General features: G+C 42.6%; 2 protein-coding genes across 2 annotated transcripts; one reads left to right on the forward strand and one right to left on the reverse strand.

The window, feature by feature from the left end:
* The first annotated feature begins 332 nt into the window (after positions 1 to 332).
* LOC124260538 (actin, cytoplasmic-like) lies at positions 333 to 3,828 on the forward strand. Its single transcript, XM_046694865.1, has 2 exons — positions 333 to 518; positions 2,121 to 3,828. The coding sequence occupies exons 1-2, from the start codon at positions 393 to 395 to the stop codon at positions 3,123 to 3,125; spliced, it is 1,131 nt and encodes a 376-aa protein (XP_046550821.1). The 5' UTR covers positions 333 to 392; the 3' UTR covers positions 3,126 to 3,828.
* A 1,507-nt stretch (positions 3,829 to 5,335) lies between these two features.
* Positions 5,336 to 15,663, reverse strand: LOC124260541 (actin-4-like). Its single transcript, XM_046694867.1, has 3 exons — positions 15,523 to 15,663; positions 13,616 to 14,360; positions 5,336 to 6,514 (listed from the first exon to the last, which is right to left on the reverse strand). The coding sequence occupies exons 1-3, from the start codon at positions 15,646 to 15,648 to the stop codon at positions 5,781 to 5,783; spliced, it is 1,605 nt and encodes a 534-aa protein (XP_046550823.1). The 5' UTR covers positions 15,649 to 15,663; the 3' UTR covers positions 5,336 to 5,780.
* Between the last annotated feature and the right edge of the window lie 10,007 nt (positions 15,664 to 25,670).

Genomic DNA, 25,670 nt, shown 5'->3' on the forward strand with positions numbered 1-25,670 from the left:
GTGTACTGTGTACAGCGGTGTAATTAGATTACTTCAGTAACAGCTCGAATATTTAGATTACTGTGTGAGGTTATCATGACACGTGTCCTAGAACCAGATCGAGAATTCTAAACCACGACCACATATCCTGGTTATCTAAGTGACGCAACTTGTTCGTGGGTGGATTGTGTCACATGGGTGGATACATCATAATGGCCGTTCCCATACATGGCGAGAACATATGACTGTGTGTTCTGAAGCTCGTCACCTAACACACCACGTTGCCGATCTATTGAATGCCATATCAGGTGATTCATTGACAAAATAGAGGTATATAAACCCGCCCGTCTGAACCGGTGCAGTCAGCGTTACAGAAGAAAGTGGTGATACACGTCTCATATCTTTCTGCCAAAATGTGTGACGAAGATGTTGCTGCGTTGGTTATCGACAACGGCTCCGGCATGTGTAAGGCTGGGTTCGCCGGTGATGACGCCCCAAGAGCTGTCTTCCCCTCCATCGTGGGCCGCCCACGACATCAGGTAATTATTCTATGATGTTTGCGATGGTTGTTGGACTCTAGCCTAACTACCCGTGAAGATCTGGGTTAGAATTAGTCTTCAGTAACCCATACTTGTCGTAAGAGGCGACTAACGGGATCGGGTGGTCAGGCTCGCTGACTTGGTTGACACATCTCATCGTATCCCAATGCGTAGATCGATGCTCATACTGTTGATCAATGGTCAATGATCTTGTCCAGACTCGATTATTTACAGACAGCCGCCATATAGCTGGAATATTGCTGAGTGAGGCGTAAAACTAAACTCACTCACTCACTCTTTGTAAATGAAGAGAAATGAGGTTCCCCGAGTGAGGGGTTTGTTTTGGTTAGGTGTTACTGTATATGATTAGTTAGGTGTGACTGTATTGGTATAAACGTTAAGTGACGTTCACGAACACAAAATGTTGTAAGTGTGTTCTGCTGTAGCGTCAGCACCTGGCCCTCCCAAAATAGTATCAAACCTCATTCAGGTATCTATACAAAGACAAACACTGAAACATTTTGAACTGTAACAAAGGTTAAACGTAGAAAGGAAAGGGCACCCGTGTGCTTTGTCTTCTATATGGATACACAGGCTGTGCACTTCCCGCTTGATATTGCACCAATCCCTGCATAGTTTGATTCCTCCAAAAGATCGTGGGACGAGCCGGTAGATCGGATTTCTGAGCGGGAATTGAAAGGCGGGAATTATTCAGAGCATGCCGATCTTATTTAATGAATAGACGCATGAATCCCAAAGACTCTCTGCAAACTATACAGCTACAAATGTTTATCGACTAACACTCCCAGTGTTATTGAAGGGGGTATGTGTTTGTTCACGCAGTGATCCGCTTGGCATTTGTATTACAAACATAACGGGTACAAAAGCCTCAGCCCAGTCAATGTGTTTCAAGTTTTATGTCCAAATATGGATATGGAAATCGTCAGACATGCATACACAGTTATCGCAGGGATATGCTGAAACAAGTTTTACCGAAATCAAAGACAAACGTTATGTTCTAAAATGCTTTTGTGTGTGAATATGTAATGAAAAACTGGTTTGATACTATGTTATAATAAACGGAGTGAGTTTAGTTTTACGCCGCTCTCTGCAATATTCCAGCTATATGGCGGCGGTCTGTAAATAATCGAGTCTGGACCATACAATCCAGGGATCAACAGCATGAACATCAATATACGCAATCCCGATCCCGTTAGTCGCCTCTTACGACACGCATGGGTTACTGAAGATCGATTATAACCCGGACCTTCACGGGTGAGAAAACGGCTTGATAAAGCTTGAGTTAACCTGTGATAGCACCCTAGATATGACGGGAGATAACAATAGACATTCAGCATCCTAGCTATGATAGGAGATAACAATAGACATTAAGCATGTGTTTTGAAGTCAGACGAGAGAACGGTTATTGGTAAAAACATTGGCTAGTCCCACCACCCTTGGTTCACGTAATGGGTTGGGAACATTGCTAAAACCGGCATATAACTATTCTGGCCAATATTGAGTTCTTTGTATTACTGTGACATTTATAAGACAACTTGAAAAGAGATAATGGTACAGAAAATGTTATCTCATTTTTTCCAGGGTGTGATGGTCGGTATGGGACAGAAAGACAGCTACGTCGGTGACGAGGCTCAGTCCAAGAGAGGTATCCTCACCCTCAAGTACCCCATCGAGCACGGTATCGTCACCAACTGGGACGACATGGAGAAGATCTGGCATCACACCTTCTACAACGAGCTCCGTGTGGCTCCCGAGGAGCACCCCGTCCTCCTGACAGAGGCTCCCCTCAACCCCAAAGCCAACCGTGAAAAGATGACGCAGATCATGTTCGAGACCTTCAACTCTCCAGCTATGTATGTGGCCATCCAGGCTGTTCTTTCTCTGTACGCTTCTGGTCGTACGACAGGTATTGTTTTGGACTCTGGTGATGGTGTCACCCACACTGTTCCCATCTATGAGGGCTACGCCCTTCCCCATGCCATAATGAGACTGGACCTTGCTGGTCGTGATCTCACTGATTACATGATGAAGATCCTGACAGAGCGTGGCTACTCCTTCACCACCACTGCCGAACGAGAAATCGTCAGGGACATCAAGGAGAAGCTGGCCTATGTCGCCCTCGACTTCGAGCAGGAGATGGCTACAGCTTCCACTTCTTCCTCACTGGAGAAGAGCTACGAGCTTCCCGACGGTCAGGTCATCACCATTGGCAACGAGAGGTTCCGTTGTCCAGAGGCCCTCTACCAGCCATCCTTCTTGGGTATGGAATCAGCCGGTATCCACGAAACAACATACAATTGCATCATGAAGTGTGATGTTGATATCCGTAAGGACTTGTATGCCAACACTGTACTTTCGGGAGGTAGCACCATGTACCCAGGAATCGCTGACAGAATGCAGAAGGAGATCACTGCCCTTGCACCAGCATCAATGAAGATCAAGGTCATCGCTCCTCCAGAGAGGAAATACTCCGTCTGGATCGGTGGCTCCATCCTTGCCTCTCTGTCCACCTTCCAGCAGATGTGGATCAGCAAGCAGGAGTACGATGAGTCCGGCCCATCCATTGTACACAGAAAGTGTTTTTAGTGACTGATATTGCATAGACAGTAACATTAAAGAATCACTATTAATCACCTAAAGGCCAAAGTGTATAATTGTCCTTCTCATCGTCAGAAATGTGTTGTGACTGAAATTACAAAATACATAATGATTGCTTCAGTTATCCTGATAATGGTTGTCGAGCGTTTGTGTATTATTCCAATGTTGTTTTCTTCTTTTGGCATTGATACATTTTCTTGGCTTATTTATTATATATTACATATCTTGCGTCAATTCTATTCTATTGTCTACTTGGAATAGTTACAAAGAACGTGCGTTGTTTTGTGCGTTGTGCATGCTGTATGTTTCATGCAATCGTTAGTATATACAAAGTTGTACCACGAACTACAGTTACACAAGCTGAAACCGACATGTCTCGTCAGTATATACAGAGTTGTACCACAAACTACAGTTACACAAGCTGAAACCGACATGCCCCGTATGAGTAATTGCATCGTTTTACATGCAAGCAACACAACGTTTCTTAGTTATTTGTTATTTGTGTTGCACAATTATACAAACACGTAACTTAGGGGGAGCTTTGACTGCATTCAACTCTAAAAAAATTATTTTCACATTTTGCAGTGTATGTCTATTGTAAGACTGGTAAATATTCTAGTCCTGCTTGACAGAGACATTGTGTCAAAGTGGGTACTTGTTTTCTAAATAAAACATTCCTCATCAGAAAATATCCACCTTAACTTGTTTCTATTTCATATTCGAAAGAAATATCTCGATGAACATAGAGAAATGTTGTGGGGTTTTACTTTATATACACAGCATTAAACAATCTGTTTCCTGATACGTGAATGTAAAGTTAATGCGCTTATATATAAACCCCTAATTTGACAGACGGAAATACGGTTGTCGGTTATTATTCTAACTGGTAAAATAGTTCCTTTTTCTCGGTGGTGATGATTCTGTACATGAGATTACCATGTCAAGGAACCAAAGGGACAACAAGCCTGACCACCCGATCCTATTATGTGGACTTGTACGAAAAAAATACATTAAACTTATAAGGACCTGGGCCTCGTTCTACAAGGCGATTGTAGTGCAACGAGTGTCGTAAGTCTATGTTAAAGTGTAGGAGTTACGGTCGTCTTAGGGTTACGGTCGCTTTGAGGAACGGGGCCCAGTTCTCATTTGCGCTTCACAAGATTTTAGTCAAAACAAAAGCCCGAAGATTGCGTTATTTTATGCTTTGTTGAAACCAGCTCTGTAAATATTATGTAGGACACCCTATTTCAAACTCAGCCTTGAGTAACTTCATGCAAATTCAGTAGTGTCCCCTTTCCGACTCTATGCACTGAGTAAATTTACATCGATCACTTTCTGTAGAGATCAAGGCCCATAACTGTGTATGTTCAAGATCAAAAAGCATGTAGCAAGGGAAGTAAGTCTTGGAAAGATCATTGGTGGCGCCAGTTTCAGAAGTTTGTCTTCAGTGGTTGACATAAACATGCACCTATCCACAGATTCGAATACTAAGCATGTTTGAAGACAAGCAGTAAGTTTGAAAAACTGTTCCGTTGTTGCAGTTCGGGGCCTAAAATCTGTTTGTTCGTCATATGCTGTGATATTCACCAATTCCTTTCAATGGAACCAAATTATTATTCGAAGATTCCAACATTTACTAAATATATTTGGGGATGCATTGTGATAAATCCCTTGTGGTCTTGAGGCACGAGTGGGTATGTCATTAATGGGGTTTTATAACACCAAACAGTATTTATGTAACGGGGATGGCACTTGGTCCTAAAAACTTCGTTAAGGGGGGTCCGTTTTATTACTACACTGAAGTAATAGACTGTTTTACATGTTACTCAACTATTGGATAATTTGCTTCTAACTTGCGACATGTTATGAGGCATCAAAAACCATATTGGACCTGTAATTCACCAATTTAACACCATCCAGTCATGGCCTTTAAACCACCAGGCTGGGTTAAAGGCAGCCAGTGAGCAAGCTTCACACTTTCCTTATGCACCAGTCCTCAGCCAATGTAAACCAATGGTAAGACACTAGACCTGACCTCATTCAGATTTATCTACGTTGCATTGCAACTACTTTTGATATATGACCCAGTCTTGGCTATATATGCATCGTATGAAGATATAAACCCTTTCATTGTATATATGTTTCAGGTTTTCTGAAATAATCACAAACAATAATAATTAATACAAGACATATTCAAATAGTTTTCCCAAATCGATTTACAGTTGCTTTCATTATTCTGTACTTGATACATTTATGCAACATATTCGGGCTAAATTCATTCATGTGACATGCTACGCCTCACATAAACTGACATTATATTGCGGCACATTGACATCACTGATATAAATAAATCATTTCCTGATTTGTACCAAAATTGTGCTCACTGTAGCCTCAGTTGCATCAGATTACACTGTTCACAGGATTCAAGAAAGAATGTCTACATTTTGTCACTTCGATAATAGAGCTGACCTATTTAATACATCTAATAATCAGTGATAAGCTCATATCCCCCATTCGTGCAATACATCTGTTGTAATTGAAAGTTTATTTTTCTTCCCTTTACCTTCCTTTACGATCCGAATAACAACTAATATTGTCCATGACGGTGAATAAAGGTGTCACCATTGTATTCTAAGTCAGTCACTAAAAACACTTTCTGTGAACAATGGATGGGCCAGACTCAGCATACTCCTGCTTGCTGATCCACATCTGCTGGAAGGTGGACAGAGAGGCAAGGATGGAGCCACCGATCCAGACGGAGTATTTCCTCTCTGGAGGAGCGATGACCTTGATCTTCATTGTGCTGGGAGCAAGGTCTGTGATCTCCTTCTGCATTCGGTCAGCGATACCTGAGCACAAGGTGCTACCTCCTGAGAGAACAGTGTTGGCATACAAGACCTTACGAATATCAACATCACACTTCATAATGGAGTTGAATGTTGTTTCGGGGATACCGGTTGATTCCATACCCAAGAAGGATGGCTGGAAGAGGATCTCTGGACAACGGAACCTCTCGTTGCCAATAGTGATGACCTGACCGTCGGGAAGCTCGTAGCTCTTCTCCAGGGAGGAAGAAGTGGAAGCTGTAGCCATCTCCTGCTCGAAGTCGAGGGCGACATAGGCCAGCTTCTCCTTGATGTCCCTGACGATATTTCGCTCGGCGATGGTGAAGGAGTAACCGCGCTCTGTGAGAATCATCATCAAGTAATCAGTGAGATCGCTACCAGCAATGTCAAGTTCCATGGTGGCGTGTGGTAAGGCATATCCCTCATAGATGGGAACAGTGTGGGTGACACCATCACCAGAGTCCAAAACAATACCCGTCGCACGACCGGAAGCGTGCAGAGAAAGAACGGCCTGAATGGCCACATACATAGCTGGAGAATTGAAGGCTTCGAACATGATCTGGGTCATTTTTTCACGGTTGGCCTTAGGGTTGAGAGGAGCCTCTGTCAGGAGAACGGGATGTTCCCCAGGATTCACTTCGAGCTTTTCGAATGTGTGATGCCAGATCTTCTCCATGTCGTCCCAGTTGGTTACAATACCGTGCGAGACAGGGTATGTGAATTTGCGAGCATAGTGCCTTGAGCGAGCTTCGTCACCGACGTGGTAACTATTTCCCTGGAATAAATTGACATGACATATATACTCAGACTTAATTGAGACTGGACCGACAAGAAATAAAGTCACTAAAGATCACGATACAGGACATGGAACATGACTTGCTACCAAGTGAAATCTGAAATGCCATGCTAACATTATTACCTACGCCCCTTCAAAGACGAATGCCATAAAACATGGCGTGTCAAAACCAAATATTCCTAATAATAACCTAATAATAAGGATGGTAATATTATACACAGAATTGAGAGTAAACATTGAGTATATGTAATAAGGATTCAAAATATCTAAGGAATGTACAAAATAATGAATGTTTGCTAATGCTGATGAGTACCTTGTCATCCTTGGTATCGAAATTTATGTTACAATAGAGATGATGGAAGAGAAGAGGAACACTTAATGGATAGACAACTCAAGTATTTGCGTGATAACTGTGTTGGAATCTACACCGAAACGTCGCACCTATTGCGATAAAGAAGTATCTATCCATAAAGTGTTCCTCTTCATCACAGTAGGTCCTAAATGGCACTTAAGAAAAACAATTATACGGATGAAATGACGGGGGGGGGGGGGGGATTTCTTTCTGTAATAGAATTCAGTATATATACTAAAGGATATCCCGAACCTGTGTTATGTGAGAATCATTGTTCCGGTCCTATATATATGTTTGATTATCTTATTTATGAATTATTTAGTAACATAATTACGATGATTTAAGATCCTCGGACATCTCTGGATCATTCATTCATTCATTCATATGACAGTACGACTTTACTCGGAACCCTACCGTCCGTATGAACGAGGTTTTCCTCCAGTGAACAGTCAAAGAACCTTAACAAACATCAATTACCTGGCGGGGGCTGCGACCGACGATGGAGGGGAAGACAGCTCTTGGGGCGTCGTCACCGGCGAACCCAGCCTTACACATGCCGGAGCCGTTGTCGATAACCAGGGCGGCAACACCTTCGTCGCACATTTTGGCTGAGAGTAATAAGACGTGTTCACTACTGTGAGGAATGTGTTAACCTTGACAGGCGGGTTTGGATACCAAAGTGGTAAATGTATCACTTTACAGGGAATGCAGACACTAAAGGACGGCTACACATACATTCACAGGCTTTGGTGGGGTATACAATTAGGCTCTCTCGGGGAACGTCTAGTGTTGCGGGAAACACACGCATGTTTCCTTAGGAAAATTGAAGACACGTCTACATGTCCACAATATCAGGGCGTCGCCCACAACAACCTTTCATAATATGACTATTTAAGGCAGCATTGGGCTCAAACATTTACCCAACTTATACAAAATATCAATATAAAGTATTATATCCCTTTGAGATTAACACTGTTAGGGTGCTATTGATATACAGTATGACCAGAAATTATTGAGAATTTTAGGAATATGTTTAATTCAATTTCTAGTATAAAAAACCTTGACCAGCTATCAAGTGCTTGGTTTCATTCCGTTAATGTTTTTTCATTAGTTTGTAAAGAGTTATTCCCCTGTGTTTACTTGCTATCAGACGACATTTTCAGTGATCCTCAGTATGGATGATTTCGAGAAGAGGAAGTTGATTTTAGAGTATAATAACAAGGACATAAGATCAGCTTAAGTGATTTCAAGTAGAACAGGCATCCCTTTTGTCCACTGTTTATCGTGTTTTGAAAAATATTGCAAATGGATATGGCATTGAGAACCAGGGAGGCGCAGGTAGGCCCAGAAAATTGACTGTCGGTGACAGGAGGCGGCTTGGTATTCTTGTTTCTGAAAACAAACGAAGTAGTTTATACTCCTAGGCCAAATTTAGAGATAACATCATTATCAGGTAATATGATACACCAGGCCTTATCACCCATACTGCATATCCTGATCATGTTGAAGATCAGTGCTTGTCATCGTCCCCTGCGGTTAATACTCATGAAGTTGTTCTATGAACATGTGGACACTGTTTCAACAGCGGGGTAAACCTTGTTTGTTTTAGTAAATCTCTGGAGGTGGGAGTTGTCATACCAATTACTGGATAACGCTTTTACTACTGCTGAGAGATCCTAAAAGATAGGGACTTTTCTAACATTTGGCCTAGGACTGTTTAGAAAACTTAAGGCTGGATATGATTGATAGAGGAACTGTGGCTGTCTGTAAGGAGACAATTAGAACTGAGCTGCATGCAATGGTTTGGCAGAAAAGTCGAGGAATTCCATCACCAATCATGAAACCTGAACAAAAGGAGCGAAGGTTGAACTGGTGCTTACAGCATAGAAATTTTAACTGGGACAATGTGATTTTCTCAGATGAAAGTTCTGTATGGCTGTTTCCTAATACACTGAAATCCTGGACCAAACAAACTGAAAAACCTTTGTATCAGCGCCCAAAGTATAGTCCTAAATTTAACGGGTGGGGTGGCATATCTGTGTTAGGGGCAACGCCCCTCTGTGTATTTGAAGGGAATATGAACAGTGAGCGGTACACAGATATTCTCGAGGGACATTTACTTCCATCTGATCACCAGTTCTATGGACATTTGTGGATTTTCCAGCAGGGCAACGACCCAAAACATCGTTCAAAGCATTCACAGGCCTGGTTTCGGACCCAAAATATGACATTATTAGATTGGCCAAGGTATATCCCTGACCTAAATCCAATAGAAAATGTTTGGGAACTTATGAAGGAAAATGTCAATAAGAAAAATCTGACAAATATTGCTGAAATGAAAGAAGAGGTGGTCCGATATTGGGACAGCATGGACCACGACTTTCTAACTTCTTTGATCAGTAGTATGCCCCGCCGCATTGAAGCCTGCATTGCTGCCTATGGTGACTTGACAAAATGCTAACTGTTCACCTGTCTTTGAATCTGGAGTTATGTTCTGCTAATATTCACATTTAATACGTGAGTAATGAGTGAAAATTTAAAAGAAAATTACAATCTTAAATTCTCAATAATTTCTGGTTGTACTGTACGTGTCCACTTGTATAAAACAACTGACGTTACAGGTGCGACACATACCGAACTATATAGCCATATAGCCGTGAATACACAATACCGTACAGTATACCTCACTATCCACGGTACCAGTTCTACTGGAGAGGAGTTGGGTGGGCGTACAACGGATTCTGTACAACCTGATTCATCAGGATGTGTGTATATGCGTCTGACTGCATGTCCGTTGTCCGTTTACTCTTCCGTCAGTCTCAAATGTTCTTTACACGCTGTGACAAGACACGGGCAAACAGCAGACCTTGGTACCTGGGAGACTGTATCAGTACATTGTCAAACAGTTAAGACGAAAACACTCTCAGTTACTGTCACAACCAGTAATTATTGCGCTGTATGACTGTCTTAAAGGTTACACAGTCAGCTGTCGTGAGCGTTGTCACTGTTACATAGCCTGCAGCTCTAGATATAACAACCAGGGCCACATAGTCGCCTATTGATGTGCAATGGAGTCTAACAATGTTAAACATCCCGACAGCTCTAGATATAACACACACGGTCACATAGTCGCCTATTGATGTGCCATTGACACTGTCACTGTTACACAGCCCGGCAGCCCTAGATATAACATACACGGCCACATAGTCGCCTATTGCTGTGCTATTGACACTGCCACTGGTATACAGTCCGGCAGCCTTAGATATAACACACACGGTCACATAGTCGCCTATTGATGTGCCATTGACACTGTCACTGTTACACAGCCCGGCAGCCCTAGATATAACACACACGGTCACATAGTTGCCTATTGATGTGCCATGGAGACTGTCACTGGTATACAGTCCGGCAGCCCAAGATATAACATACACGGCCACATAGTCGCCTATTGCTGTGCTATTGACACTGCCACTGGTATACAGTCCGGCAGCCTTAGATATAACACACACGGTCACATAGTCCCCTATTGAAGTGCCATGGAGACTGTCACTGTTACCCAGCCCGGCAGACCTAGATATAACACACACGGTCACATAGTCGCCTATTGAAGTGCCATGGAGACTGTCACTGTTACCCAGCCCGGCAGCCCTAGATATAACACACACGGTCACATAGTCGCCTATTGATGTGCAATGGAGTCTAACAATGTTACACAGCCCGGCAGCCCTAGATATAACACACACGGTCACATAGTCGCCTATTGAAGTGCCAAGGAAATTGTCACTGTTACACAGCCTGGCAGCCCTAGATATAACACACACGGTCACATAGTCGCCTATTGAAGTGCCAAGGAGACTGTCACTGTTACACAGCCTGGCAGCTCTAGATATAACACACACGGTCACATAGTCGCCTATTGATGTGCCATTGACACTGCCACTGGTATACAGTCCGGCAGCCCTAGATATAACACACACGGTCACACAGTCAACTATCGTTGTTCCGGGTAGACTGTCGCTGTTACGGAAAACATCATATTTATGTTCTGAGATTTCATCAAAGGTGTGTCGTTTGCAATAAGTTGTTGTTGTGTTCAAACCACGTCCTTGCGTTCCTGTCACCGCACAGTATGACCTCACAGTTCGTGACTGAATGTTCTATCAGCCACTGATCTACTACCTCGACTGTTGTTGCGTTGTCTCCTGTTGCATGCAACGTTGAGCCAGTGGGGGAAACATACATTGCTTTTAAGATGATATCGCCACAAAAATGTACTAGCGATGTACAGATTTGATCATACCACATTATGAAAAACAACTGACACCTGTTGACAGTAAGCAGCTACTGAATTGTTCATCAGCACGTTTACACAGCCAGATAATCTAACACCCTTAGGCAGTCTGATGTAGGATAGAAACCAGATGGATACCAGATGGATACCTGATAGATACCAGATCGATACCAGATCGATACCAGACGGATACCAGATGGATACCAGATGGATACCAGATGGATACCAGACGGATACCAGATGGATAACTGATGGATACCAGATGGATACCAGATGGATACCAGATGGATACCAGATGGATACCAGATCTATACCAGATGGATACCAGATGGATACCAGATGGATACCAGATGGATACCAGATGGATACCAGATCTATACCAGATGGATACCAGATCGATACCAGAAGGATACCAGATCGATACCAGATGGATACCAGATGGATACCAGATCGATACCAGATGGGTACCATATGGATACCAGATGGATACCAGATGGATGCCAGGTTTTCAAGAAAGGTTTCAGTCAGACAAACTATGCCAAAATTCGTTTCATTATATAACTAATAAAGTCTGCATCATCGAGGTTTGAAAAAAGACCCCCAATATTCCAGTTTTAGAAGGAGAAATCATCGCTAGAATAGTCTGCACCTGGTAGGTTAGCTAGATTACCTCGGTTGCTACTCTGGTCCGAGCAGTGTCCCTGGGGGGTCGCATCTTCAGCCCAGTGGGGAAAAACACATTGCTTTAAGTTTCATATGACATCGAGATTCTTTTAAATATGAATAAAAATATATTGAGATAGTTAGACAAAAGTGTGTTTTATTGCGATAAGATGTGCCTACTTTGACAGTGTGTGGGTGTCAAGTAGAGAACAAGAATATATACCGTTTTCACTTTAGAAGTAATAAACAACTAAAATATGAAAATCACAGACATCACAGTTCAATACTGGAAGCAATCAGAGCTCCATATGATCTGTGTCTTTCTGAAAAATACACGACTGAAATCACCATTACCCTAAAATAGTTTTCTTTCTGATGTTTCTAACATCGTTAACAGACTACAACGTGTCCAGATTTCTGCAGCCAGGATTGTCACTCTCTCTGTCTAGTTATTATGAGCTTTCATTGGCTTCTTCTACAATACAGAATTGTATTCACTGTTCTAAGTTTAACTTTCCAGTGTTAATCGGTACTGCACCTTGCTATTTGAGGGACTATCCTTCTTCACGCAACATGAGATCGCACTGTCGTCAGCGTCTCTATGTACCAGAAGTTAAACCTTCTCGGTCGTGGTCAACTCGCCTTTGTTTTTGCAGCAACACACGAGGGTAACTGTGTTCCTCTTGACGTTAAATCTTCAAGCTCCCTTCAGATCTTTAAGTCTCGCTTCAAAACATTCGACGTGCTTATGCTGATGAAATCTCCAACTGAACCTTTTGGTGCGCTACCAACATACATTGTGCATGGCGATATGTACTGTAATTATCACAAATAGTTTGTTGCTCGCGTACTGATACGTACTGATAGACCGAAACAGTTAGGCATAATTACTCTAGGTATCCTTTTTAGCTTGTGCTTTCTTAACATAGCTTTATTGGCTGACGGATACAGGCAACCCGTTCCATGAAGTCAGCTGCAGTGAATACTGCATGAAACCGGTCGTCTCGCTCTCTACTCTTTTACCATACTAGATCCAAGAGAGTAAAACCATATAAAAGACACAACGCAAGATATCAATACCCAGTGAGAAAGGAAACACGTGATAAAATATTTAAAAGATCAAAACTTTATGGAGAGCCCATGAAACCGGGAATTTTGTCATTTCAATGACAACACAGCTCCAGCGACTAGAATACGAAATAGTGGTCTTCTAAATGACTGAATGTGGTCTCTTCAATGTCACCATCGTATGGAGCTGCAGTGCCAGGCACTAATCGACCTTACTGTGGACAATGGAAGGGCCGGACTCATCGTACTCCTGCTTGCTGATCCACCTCCTCTGGGTGGTCAAACGGAAGGCAAGGATGGAGCCACCGATCCAGACGGAGTATTTTCTCTCTGGAGGGGCGATGACCTTGATCTTCACTGATGCTGGTGCCAGGGCTGTGATCTCCTTCTGCATTCTGTCAGCGATTCCTGGGAACATGGTGCTACCTCCGGAGAGAACAGTGTTGGCATATAAATCTTTACGAATATCAACATCACACTTCATAATGGAGTTGTAAATTATTTCGTGGATACCGGCAGATTCCATACCCAAGAATGATGGCTCGAAGAGGGCCTCTGGACAACGGAACCTCTCGTTGCCAATGGTGATGACCTGTCCGTCAGGAAGCTCATAACTCTTCTCCAGTGAGGAAGAGGATGCAGCAGTTTGCATCTCCTGCTCGAAGTCGAGGGCAACATAGCACAGTTTCTCCTTTATGTCCCTGGCGATATTTCGCTCGGCAGTGGTGGTGAAGGAGTAGCCACGCTCTGTCAGAATCTTCGTAAGGTAATCAGTGAGATCACGGCCACCAAGGTCCATCCTGAGAATAGCATGAGGAAGGGCGAAGCCTTCATAGATAGGTACAGTGTGGGTGACCCCATCACCAGAGTCCAAAACAATACCCGTGGTACGACCAGAAGCGAGCAGAGACAGAACTGCCTGGTTGGCCAAATACATAGCTGGAGTGTTGAAGGTCTCGAACATGATCTGGGTCATCTTTTCACGGTTGACTTTGGGATTGAGGGGAGCCTCTGTCAGGAGGACGGGGTGCTCCTCTGGAGCCACACGAAGCTCGTTGTAGAAGGTGTGATGCCAGATCTTCTCCATGTCGTCCCAGTTGGTGACGATACCGTGCTCAATGGGGTAACTCAGGGTGAGGATGCCTCTCTTGGACTGAGCCTCATCACCGACGTAGCTGTCTCTCTCTCCCATACCGACCATCACACCCTGTAAAAAATGAGACAATATTTTCTGTACCATTACCTCTTTTCTCCTACAAGATTTCTTATAAAAGTCTCAGTAATACAAAACACCCAATATTGGTCAGATTAGTTTTACACCGGTTTTAGCAGTATTCACCGATGTAGATTTCCTCCTGTCCTGCACCCTGGAAAGAAATATATGTGGCTATATTGCAAGCTGTATTGCAACATTCATACTTTCTTGTCAATTATATAATATATTACTGTACGAACGGAAAAAAACACCACATCTTTATCGGAACCATGTTTCCACAGTGATGTATATGCATAACATAGTGATGTAACATTATGACGATGATAGTATTCTTCCTTATTCATAATGAATGATAAAAGACAAAAATATATACAAATTTATCACAAAGTTTATTTTTGTATCCCTTTAGTTTGTTTTTTTATTATCTGGGTACAGCATTTAATTTTCATACACGTTTAACAGGTCGGTATAATTGTTGCATTATATAGCAAGTCCAATTACAGTCATTATCTATGTAGACAGATTGTGGTAAGGACGACAATGTTATGTAAGTTACGTAATTGTTAATATGAAAGTCAGTACATCATTTCTTCTCTCTTTGAAGCCGAGAATAATGATTTCTGCGTTTAATTCCAAATGGGTGTCTGTTTCATTTTCTATCCATTCTAGTAGATCTTACCACAGCTTTTTGACATATTTGCATTCATATAGGAGATGAATGATCGATTCTATTTCAACATCACAAAATGTACGATGTGGTGATTCTGTTAGTTTGTATTTGTATAAATCTTAATTTGTTGTGAGGATCCTATGGAGAATACTGTATTGAAACCATCTGTTCCTAGCACTATAAGATGCTCGAAATGGTATAAAATTATGTGTTTTCCATAGATTAAGTGTGATATCTATAATCAGTTCATTTTCTCACTTACTTTGAAAAAACAGTTTTTGGTTTATAATATACTTATGGTGAAGAAGCCGGTTTTTAGCTTTAAGTAGTATTTCCAAATTTGGAGGAATAAAAGGTAAATCTTTATGAATATCAATTTTGAACGAACCCTGTTTTGAATAAAACAGCCTAACTGATATCTTTCCAACAAAATTGTTAAATTGTCCTATGTCAACATGACACTAGCAGAATTAAGTGTAATACCTGGTGATGGGGACGACCCACGATGGAGGGGAAAACAGCTCTTGGGGCATCATCACCGGCGAACCCGGCTTTAAACATGCCGGAGCCGTTGTCGATAACCAACGCAGCAACTTCGTCGTCACACATTTTGATAGAATAGTGTAGGAGCAAGTATTGTTCCTTGTTGCACGCCGGCTGGGGACTGAATGACTCTGCATCCTCCACAGCTGTATTTATGTGCGCCGATCAAAGCACTTCTCGGGAGCCAACCACAGCTTCCTTATAAGGCAATATTATGCTACATATTGTGGAACGTGACAATAGCTGCACAAGTCTTCCGGGTATGGGGCAAGGGTGGGGAAACAAGAAAGAAGAGGGTCTCGTCTCAGTGATATCATGGTTCGATACAGGAGGGATGTTGCAGTGTCGGGAACGCAACTCATGATGTTGTGGTTGCATTACATTGTCTCTGTTAACGTTGGTTTGTAGTTTAACGCCGTACTCAGCAATATTCCAAATACGAGTATATGGCTGCCGTCTGGAACGAATGGAGTCTGGACCAGACAATCCAGTGATCGACAGCATTACCATCCATCTACGCATTTGGGATACGATGACATGTGTCAACCAAGTCAGCGAACTTGACCACCCGATCCCGTTAGTCGCAAGCACGGTTTGAGGAAAACCGATTCTAACTGGGCTTCTTCATGGGTCAATTGTATTGTGACACACACACACGAACAGCAAGCATGTGTGTATTGGAAAACTGCAGGTGTACTGACTTTGTAGAATCCAACCGTACCACACAAAAATACAGTGACAGGGTAGCTAAGAAATCACAACACATTATGCACAGAGGCGATTTACTAGAATCTGCTTGTCCTGTGTTTGAATCCACGATTGCCCTTATTCCTGGAATCACGTTTCTCAGGACCCGTATCACTGTAGGTGTTCCTCACACAGCAGGCTGACATTTCCCGATCCTTGGCACGAAGATCTCGTGTCGGACCCTTAGTTTCGAGTTTTATGTGTTCTTTTGGCCTTATCATTTTACATGCCCATGATATTTGTCACAATCAACTGTAATCTTGACTCGTCCTGAGGCTGCTAAAGTGTGTGAGTTCTGATGGATGCTTGACATTTCGTTTTGTATTTCCGTCAGTAAATTATTCTTCGTCCTCATACTGTGACAATACACAACTACACAGCAAGCCATCCTGCAAAGAAGACTCTCTGGGTTGATTGTCTGACAGTCAAGGACTGTATGTAACTTTAGACTAGACTAAATACAATAAACGGGGAAACGCATACGTGATATTGATGTATTGATGTACGAAATTTCAAAATTTGCGTTTGATTGTTATAATTTGGCTATTTTTAGGCTGGTTTGTGTGCATGGATGAAAGGACAGCGCAAAAACGAATCTTTGGAAACTTTAATGCAAGTTAACGTTCGAAAGCGTCAAGCAACTTTTCTCAAATACCTTGTCTCATCACCTTTTCTAAAGTTGTCTATTCTTAAGTTACATACAGTTCACACGTGGTATACTGACAAGGTCCCAGCTTGCAAATGATGAGCGTAATAGCTTACCGTTAATGGACACTTTTGTCAATTCATCTGAGGCAAACACCGTTCCCGTTCGCGAACACCTGGTGTCAACAATGATTTACAGTGACCGATTCCTATAATTATTACCGCTATTTTACATTTTCCCCAAATTGGAGATACATTGTTTCGGTGGTAAAATTCGTTATTCGTAACATCATATGTTTTATGCCTATTTTTATGTGTTGTTAATGCTAAAACAACAACGGGTGATACGCAACACCGAGTAATATTTTTCGTAGGCCCTATGTCTGAGTTCTGTTGAAACGCATGTTTCATATTGGCTGAGCCACAAATTGCAGCGGGAGGAAACAATAGTTGAAATTATACCAATCAAATTTTACATAGGTTTTGGTGATATGAAAAAATACATCTAGTAAATTAACACTGGAATATCCCAGTGAATAATAATTGGGTCACACTTGAAAGACTTCAGCTTTTTGAGGGAAGGTGGGGTAGCCACCAAAGCGTTCACTCGTTGCGCCGAAGATCCGGGTTCGATTCCCCACATGAGTGACGCCGGTTTCTGGTGTCCCCCTCTTGCTAAAAGCGGCATGAAACTAAATTCACTTACTCAGCATCATGATACATGACGTGCACGAGGTTCTTGAAAATGTTTGTTTGGATGCATGTCGATAGAATCTTTGCACTTCATTATCAGAGGACTACAACTTTGGCAACTAAGGATTGAGTCACTGAATGCACGTATGGCCCATCAGCATCAAAGATGATAGAAGATGCATACGTTTGCTTGAATGTGGGTCTACAATACGTCACTTTGCAAACGTCTCTGGGATCAGCCAAAGTGTGATCAGCAGGACACTGAGTCAGTACCAGATGTTTGGATCAGCCATCCAGTGATACACATATGGTGGGCAGCCATCCACCAAACAACAGCAAGGCAGGCGTCTCCAGACTGCAGAAAGACTTCTTCACTTTGTGGTCCCTAGTATGGTGATCTACCTTCTGTTGTTGGCAATCCATAGCCTGGTTTTGTATTGTATTGTTCTCTTTAAAAGTATCGTTTTATGACATGCTTGGTTTACTTGAATATCTGTGATACACTGGTAGTTGTACTGTTCTTCGTCAACAGACTTTTAATTTCTACTTTTATTGTTCTGTAATGCAATAATTAATTGTTCTCGTCACGATAGGGCGGAAATATTGCGGATGTGACGATCAATATTAACTCACTCACACTCATCATTGTGACTGTCACTACAGTCAGGCTTTGTGAAAACCTCGATGTAACGAGATGATTTGTTGGAGAATACACACTTATCAAAGTTATATTATTGATAAGGTTATCTTTGGTGTTGATGGTGGTTCGTCATCCTCTTTGGAAACGTTTCCAATAAAGCTTAGTTTGACATCTGGTATTAATAAACCTTTATCTGGCTAAAAACGAAGTGTCCACTCCTCCATAAGTCCGGAAAGGAAGAAACAGATCGTCAGGTTTAAGCCAATCGAACATTCGTGAGACGACCTCGAGAGACGACTACGACAACAACAACCCCATCCACACACTGAAGGTAGATCACTATACTAGGGATCACCAAGTGATGAAGTCTTTCTGCAGTCTGGAGACGTCTGCCTTACCGTTGTTTGGTGGAAGGCTGCCCGTAGTTGATGTTACCATTGCATTATCATTATCTTTGATTGCGTCCATGGGAAGAAGGTGTCAGGCAGGTCTCGATGCTCTGGGTGGACATACACGTTATTGATAACCGGTGACCATGTCCTTGTTACCTTCACCTGACACAGGCTTGGTTCAACTGAAGACTGTGTACAATTTGGACTTTCTTTCTGGTGTCATTCCAGAATTAAATATCATTTCCAAAATCACCAAAATATGCTTTTGTGCTTTTCAATGAGAAGAGAGAGAGAGAGAGAGTGTGTGTGTGTGTGTGTGTGTGTGTGTGTGTGTGTGTGTGTGTGTGTGTGCGTGCGCGCGATTATACTGTATGTGAATAGAGTTCACGAGCTAGTTGTGTCGTCATCCCTTGTGGGACCAATTACTAATGGTATGCGTTGGATCCCCACCCCACCCCCATGTTGTCTTACTAATCACCACGATGTGGTGTACCTATAACAATCAAGGTGATGGACAAGTGAGGCACTTGATAACCAATAAACCGCCTGGAGCCCTTGGTTGTGTATTTAATGATGTTTTCTTATTTTAAAAGAATTACACTCTAGTGCAGGTACATTTATGCAGTCACTTTAATGAAAGCTTGCACAGCTTGAACGAGATGTACACACCTTGTGAGTCTAGTTGTAAAAAGGTTGACATTTCAACTATGATAAGGAATTGATTTAGAATTATTTAGATGATACAGTGTGGGACTTGTCCCAGATGTTTTTGTGTTCTTGCCTTTAAGTATTGTCAATATTTAAACATGGCAGTTACACTTAAAATGACATTTTAGGCCGTTAAACAGTCGTTTCTGAATAGATCGCTATGGATTTTGGCATGTGCTTTTCAAATAAGGCATACATCTGTGTGTCAGATATGACCAGAAACAAACCACCTGCTGCCCTCGATTCTGTTCCACACAAGGAATGCCTGTCAGGGAATAAACAGTCATGTCTGTTTGTATGCCACTACATGACTGGGTTATGGATTTCCCCATGCTGGAATCTAAGTATGTAAATTATCCGAATCAGAAATAGTTTTGTCTGTGGGACATAACCCCAAACAAACTATCTCCTGCCCTCGATCCTTTGAAGAAGAAGATGATGATGATGATGATGATGATGATGATGATGATGATGATGATGATGATGATGATGAAGAAGAGGTTAAGTCAGTATAAAAGTCACAGGCCCAAGTACATTCCATAACAAACAATAAATACATACAGCGTGGTGGTGGTATGAAAGTTGTTCAGATGAAGGGTACACTTTCATAATAGTGACTCTAATAAATTGCACTCACTCCAACAACATCCTGCAACTCCAATAAAATCTTGCACTGACTCCCCTAACATCTTGCACTAACTACCTTCACATCTTGCACTAACTCCCTTCACATCTTGCATTAACTCCCTTTTCATCTTGCACTAACTCCGACAACATCTTGCACTCCCTCACATCTTGCACAAACTCCCTACACATCCTGCACTAACTCCGACAACATCTTGCACTAACTTTAACAACATCTTGCACTAACTCCCTTAACATCTTGCCCTAACTCCCATATCATCTTGCAGTAACTCCTTCACATCTTGCACTAACTCCCTTCACAACTTGAAGTAACTCCTTCACATCTTGCACGGACTCCGACAACATATTGCACTCACTCCAACAACATCCTGCAACTCCCATAAAATCTTGCAGTAACTCCCATATCATCTTGCACTGACTCCTTTAACATCTTGCAGTAACTCCTTCACATCTTGCAGTAACTCCTTTAACATCTTGCACTAACTCCCCTAACATCTTGCAGTAACTACCTTCACATCTTGCACTGACTCCTTTAACATCTTGCACTAACTCCCTTCACATCTTGCACTGACTCCCTTCACATCTTGCAGTAACTCCCTTAACATCTTGCACTGACTCCCCTAACATCTTGCACTAACTCCCTTCACATCTTGCACTGACTCCTTTAACATCTTGCAGTAACTCCTTCACATCTTGCACTGACTCCCCTAACATCTTGCACTAACTCCCTTCACATCTTGCACTGACTCCTTTAACATCTTGCACTAACTCCCTTCACATCTTGCAGTAACTCCTTTAACATCTTGCACTAACTCCCCTAACATCTTGCACTTACTACCTTCACATCTTGCACTGACTCCTTTAACATCTTGCACTCAACTCCCTTCACATCTTGCACTGACTCCTTTAACATCTTGCACTAACTCCCTTCACATCTTGCACTAACTCCCTTCACATCTTGCAGTAACTCCCTTAACATCTTGCACTGACTCCCCTAACATCTTGCATTAACTCCCTTCTCATCTTGCACTAACTCCTTCACATTTTGCTCTAACTCCTTCACGTCCTGCAACTAACTCCTTCACGTCCTGCACTAACTCCGACAACATCTTGCACTAACTTTAACAACATCTTGCACTAACTCCCTTAACATCTTGCCCTAACTCCCATATCATCAGTAACTCCTTCACATCTTGCACTAACTCCCTTCACAACTTGAAGTAACTCCTTCACATCTTGCACGGACTCCGACAACATATTGCACTCACTCCAACAACATCCTGCAACTCCCATAAAATCTTGCAGTAACTCCCATATCATCTTGCACTGACTCCTTTAACATCTTGCAGTAACTCCTTCACATCTTGCAGTAACTCCTTTAACATCTTGCACTAACTCCCCTAACATCTTGCAGTAACTACCTTCACATCTTGCACTGACTCCTTTAACATCTTGCACTAACTCCCCCTTCACATCTTGCACTGACTCCCTTCACATCTTGCAGTAACTCCCTTAACATCTTGCACTGACTCCCCTAACATCCTGCACTAACTCCCTTCACATCTTGCACTGACTCCTTTAACATCTTGCAGTAACTCCTTCACATCTTGCACTGACTCCCCTAACATCTTGCACTAACTCCCTTCACATCTTGCACTGACTCCTTTAACATCTTGCACTAACTCCCTTCACATCTTGCAGTAACTCCTTTAACATCTTGCACTAACTCCCTAACATCTTGCACTTACTACCTTCACATCTTGCACTGACTCCTTTAACATCTTGCACTAACTCCCTTCACATCTTGCACTGACTCCTTTAACATCTTGCATTAACTCCCTTCTCATCTTGCACTAACTCCTTCACATTTTGCTCTAACTCCTTCACGTCCTGCAACTAACTCCTTCACGTCCTGCAACTAACTCCTTCACGTCCTGCACTAACTCCTTCACATCTTGCACTAACTCCTTTACATCTTGCATTAACTCCATTCACGTCTTGCTGTAACTCCTTCACATCTTGCACTAACTCCTTCACATTTTGCTCTAACTCCTTCACGTCCTGCAACTAACTCCTTCACGTCCTGCACTAACTCCTTCACGTCCTGCACTCAACTCCTTCACATCTTGCACCAACTCCCTTTTACATCTTGCATTAACCCATTCATGTCTTGCTGTAACTCTCTTCACATCTTGCACTAACTCCCTTCACATTTTGCAGTAACTCCTTCACGTCCTGCACTCAACTCCTTTCACGTCCTGCACTAACTCCTTCACGTCCTGCACTAACTCCTTCACGTCCTGCAATGAACTCCTTCACATCTTGCACTAACTCCTTTTTACATCTTGCAGTAACTCCTTCACATCTTGCACTGACTCCTTTAACATCTTGCACTAACTCCCTTCACATCTTGCACTAACTCCCTTCACATCTTGCAGTAACTCCCTTAACATCTTGCACTGACTCCCCTAACATCTTGCACTAACTACCTTCACATCTTGCACTAACTCCCTTCACATCTTGCATTAACTCCCTTCTCATCTTGCACTCCAACTCCTTCACATTTTGCTCTAACTCCTTCACGTCCTGCAACTAATTCTTCACGTCCTGCACTAACTCCTTCACGTCCTGCACCCAACTCCTTTCAACATCTTGCACTAACTCCTTTACATCTTGCATTAACTCCATTCACGTCTTGCTGTAACTCCCTTCACATCTTGCACTAACTCCTTCACATTTTGTTTCTAACTCCTTCACGTCCTGCAACTAACTCCTTCACGTCCTGCACTAACTCCTCACGTCCTGCACCAACTCCTTCACATCTTGCACTCAACTCCTTTTACATCTTGCATTAACTCCATTCATGTCTTGCTGTAACTCCTCTTCACATCTTGCACCAACTCTTCACATTTTGCAGTAACTCCTTCACGTCCTGCACTAACTCCTTCACGTCCTGCACTAACTCCTTCACGTCCTGCACTAACTCCTTCACGTCCTGCACTAACTCCTCTCACATCTTGCACTAACTCCTTTACATCTTGCAGCAACTCCTTCACATCTTGCAGTAACTCCTTCACATCTTGCACTGACTCCTTTTACGTCTTGCACTAACTCCTTCACGTCTTGCACTCACTCACATCTTGCACTGTCTCCTTCACATCTTGCATTGACTCTTTCACATCTTGCACAACTCCTTCACATGTTGCACTGACTCGTCACATCTTGCCTCACCTGACAACATCTTGCAACTCCCATAACATCTTGCTCTCACTCACATCTTGCACTGTCTCCCTTCACATCTTCCAGTAACTCCTTCACGTCCTGCACTCAACTCCTTTCACGTCCTGCACCAACCCTTCACATCTTGCACTAACTCCCTTTACATATCTTGCAGTAACTCCTTCACATCTTGCAGTAACTGCTTCACATCTTGCACTGACTCCTTTACGTCTTGCACTAACTCCTTCACGTCTTGCACTCACTCACATCTTGCACTGTCTCCTTCACATCTTGCATTGACTCTTTCACATCTTGCACTAACTCCTTCACATGTTGCACTGACTCGTTCACATCTTGCCTCACTCCGACAACATCTTGCAACTCCCATAACATCTTGCTCTCACTCACATCTTGCACTGTCTCCTTCACATCTTCCAGTAACTCCTTCACATCTTGCACTAACTCCGACAACATCTTGCACTCCCTCACATCTTGCACAAACTCCCTACACATCCTGCACTAACTCCGACAACATCTTGCACTAACTTTAACAACATCTTGCACTAACTCCCTTAACATCTTGCCCTAACTCCCATATCATCTTGCAGTAACTCCTTCACATCTTGCACTAACTCCCTTCACAACTTGAAGTAACTCCTTCACATCTTGCACGGACTCCGACAACATATTGCACTCACTCCAACAACATCCTGCAACTCCTATAAAATCTTTGCAGTAACTCCCATATCATCTTGCACTGACTCCCTTTAACATCTTGCAGTAACTCCTTCACATCTTGCAGTAACTCCTTTAACATCTTGCACTAACTCCCCTAACATCTTTGCAGTAACTACCTTCACATCTTGCACTGACTCTCCTTTAACATCTTGCACTAACTCCCTTCACATCTTGCACTGACTCTTCACATCTTGCAGTAACTCCCTTTAACATCTTGCACTGACTCCTAACATCTTGCACTAACTCCTCTCACATCTTGCACTGACTCCTTTAACATCTTGCAGTAACTCCTTCACATCTTGCACTGACTCTCTAACATCTTGCACTAACTCCCTTCACATCTTGCACTGACTCTCTTTTAACATCTTGCACTAACTCCCTTCACATCTTGCAGTAACTCCTTTAACATCTTGCACTAACTCCCCTAACATCTTGCACTTACTACCTTCACATCTTGCACTGACTCCTTTAACATCTTGCACTAACTCCCTTCACATCTTGCACTGACTCCTTTAACATCTTGCACTAACTCCCTTCACATCTTGCACTAACTCCCTTCACATCTTGCAGTAACTCCCTTAACATCTTGCACTGACTCCCCTAACATCTTGCATTAACTCCCTTCTCATCTTGCACTAACTCCTTCACATTTTGCTCTAACTCCTTCACGTCCTGCAACTAACTCCTTCACGTCCTGCACTAACTCCGACAACATCTTGCACTAACTTTAACAACATCTTGCACTAACTCCCTTAACATCTTGCCCTAACTCCCATATCATCAGTAACTCCTTCACATCTTGCACTAACTCCTTCACAACTTGAAGTAACTCTTCACATCTTGCACGGACTCCGACAACATATTGCACTCACTCCAACAACATCCTGCAACTCCCATAAAATCTTGTAACTCCCATATCATCTTGCACTGACTCCTTTAACATCTTGCAGTAACTCCTTCACATCTTGCAGTAACTCCTTTAACATCTTGCACTAACTCCCTAACATCTTGCAGTAACTACCTTCACATCTTGCACTGACTCCTTTAACATCTTGCACTAACTCCCTTCACATCTTGCACTGACTCTCTTCACATCTTGCAGTAACTCCTTTAACATCTTGCACTGACTCTAACATCCTGCACTAACTCCCTTCACATCTTGCACTGACTCCTTTTAACATCTTGCAGTAACTCCTTCACATCTTGCACTGACTCCCCTAACATCTTGCACTAACTCCCTTCACATCTTGCACTGACTCCTTTAACATCTTGCACTAACTCCCTTCACATCTTGCAGTAACTCCTTTTAACATCTTGCACTAACTCCCCTAACATCTTGCACTCCCTTACTACCTTCTCACATCTTGCACTGACTCCTTTAACATCTTGCACTAACTAACTCCTTCACATCTTGCACTGACTCCTTTAACATCTTGCATTAACTCCCTTCTCATCTTGCACTAACTCCTTCACATTTTGCTCTAACTCCTTCACGTCCTGCAACTAACTCCTTCACGTCCTGCAACTAACTCCTTCACGTCCTGCACTAACTCCTTCACATCTTGCACTAACTCCTTTACATCTTGCATTAACTCCATTCACGTCTTGCTGTAACTCCTTCACATCTTGCACTAACTCCTTCACATTTTGCTCTAACTCCT

The sequence above is a fragment of the Haliotis rubra genome, unplaced genomic scaffold, assembly GCF_003918875.1.
Source record: "Haliotis rubra isolate DU_JTF1 unplaced genomic scaffold, ASM391887v1 Scf769, whole genome shotgun sequence".
NCBI classification, from domain to species: Eukaryota; Metazoa; Mollusca; class Gastropoda; order Lepetellida; family Haliotidae; genus Haliotis; species Haliotis rubra.

Coding starts and splice junctions, on each gene's coding strand:
- LOC124260538 (XM_046694865.1), top strand. CDS start 393: ATGTGTGACGAAGATGTTGCTGCGTTGGTTATCGACAACGGCTCCGGC. Junction 519..2,120: donor TGGGCCGCCCACGACATCAG/GTAATTATTCTA, acceptor CATTTTTTCCAG/GGTGTGATGGTCGGTATGGG.
- LOC124260541 (XM_046694867.1), bottom strand. CDS start 15,648: ATGTGTGACGACGAAGTTGCTGCGTTGGTTATCGACAACGGCTCCGGC. Junction 14,361..15,522: donor TGGGTCGTCCCCATCACCAG/GTATTACACTTA, acceptor CATTTTTTACAG/GGTGTGATGGTCGGTATGGG. Junction 6,515..13,615: donor GAAGTGTGATGTTGATATTC/GTAAAGATTTAT, acceptor TCAATTCTCCAG/CTATGTATGTGGCCATTCAG.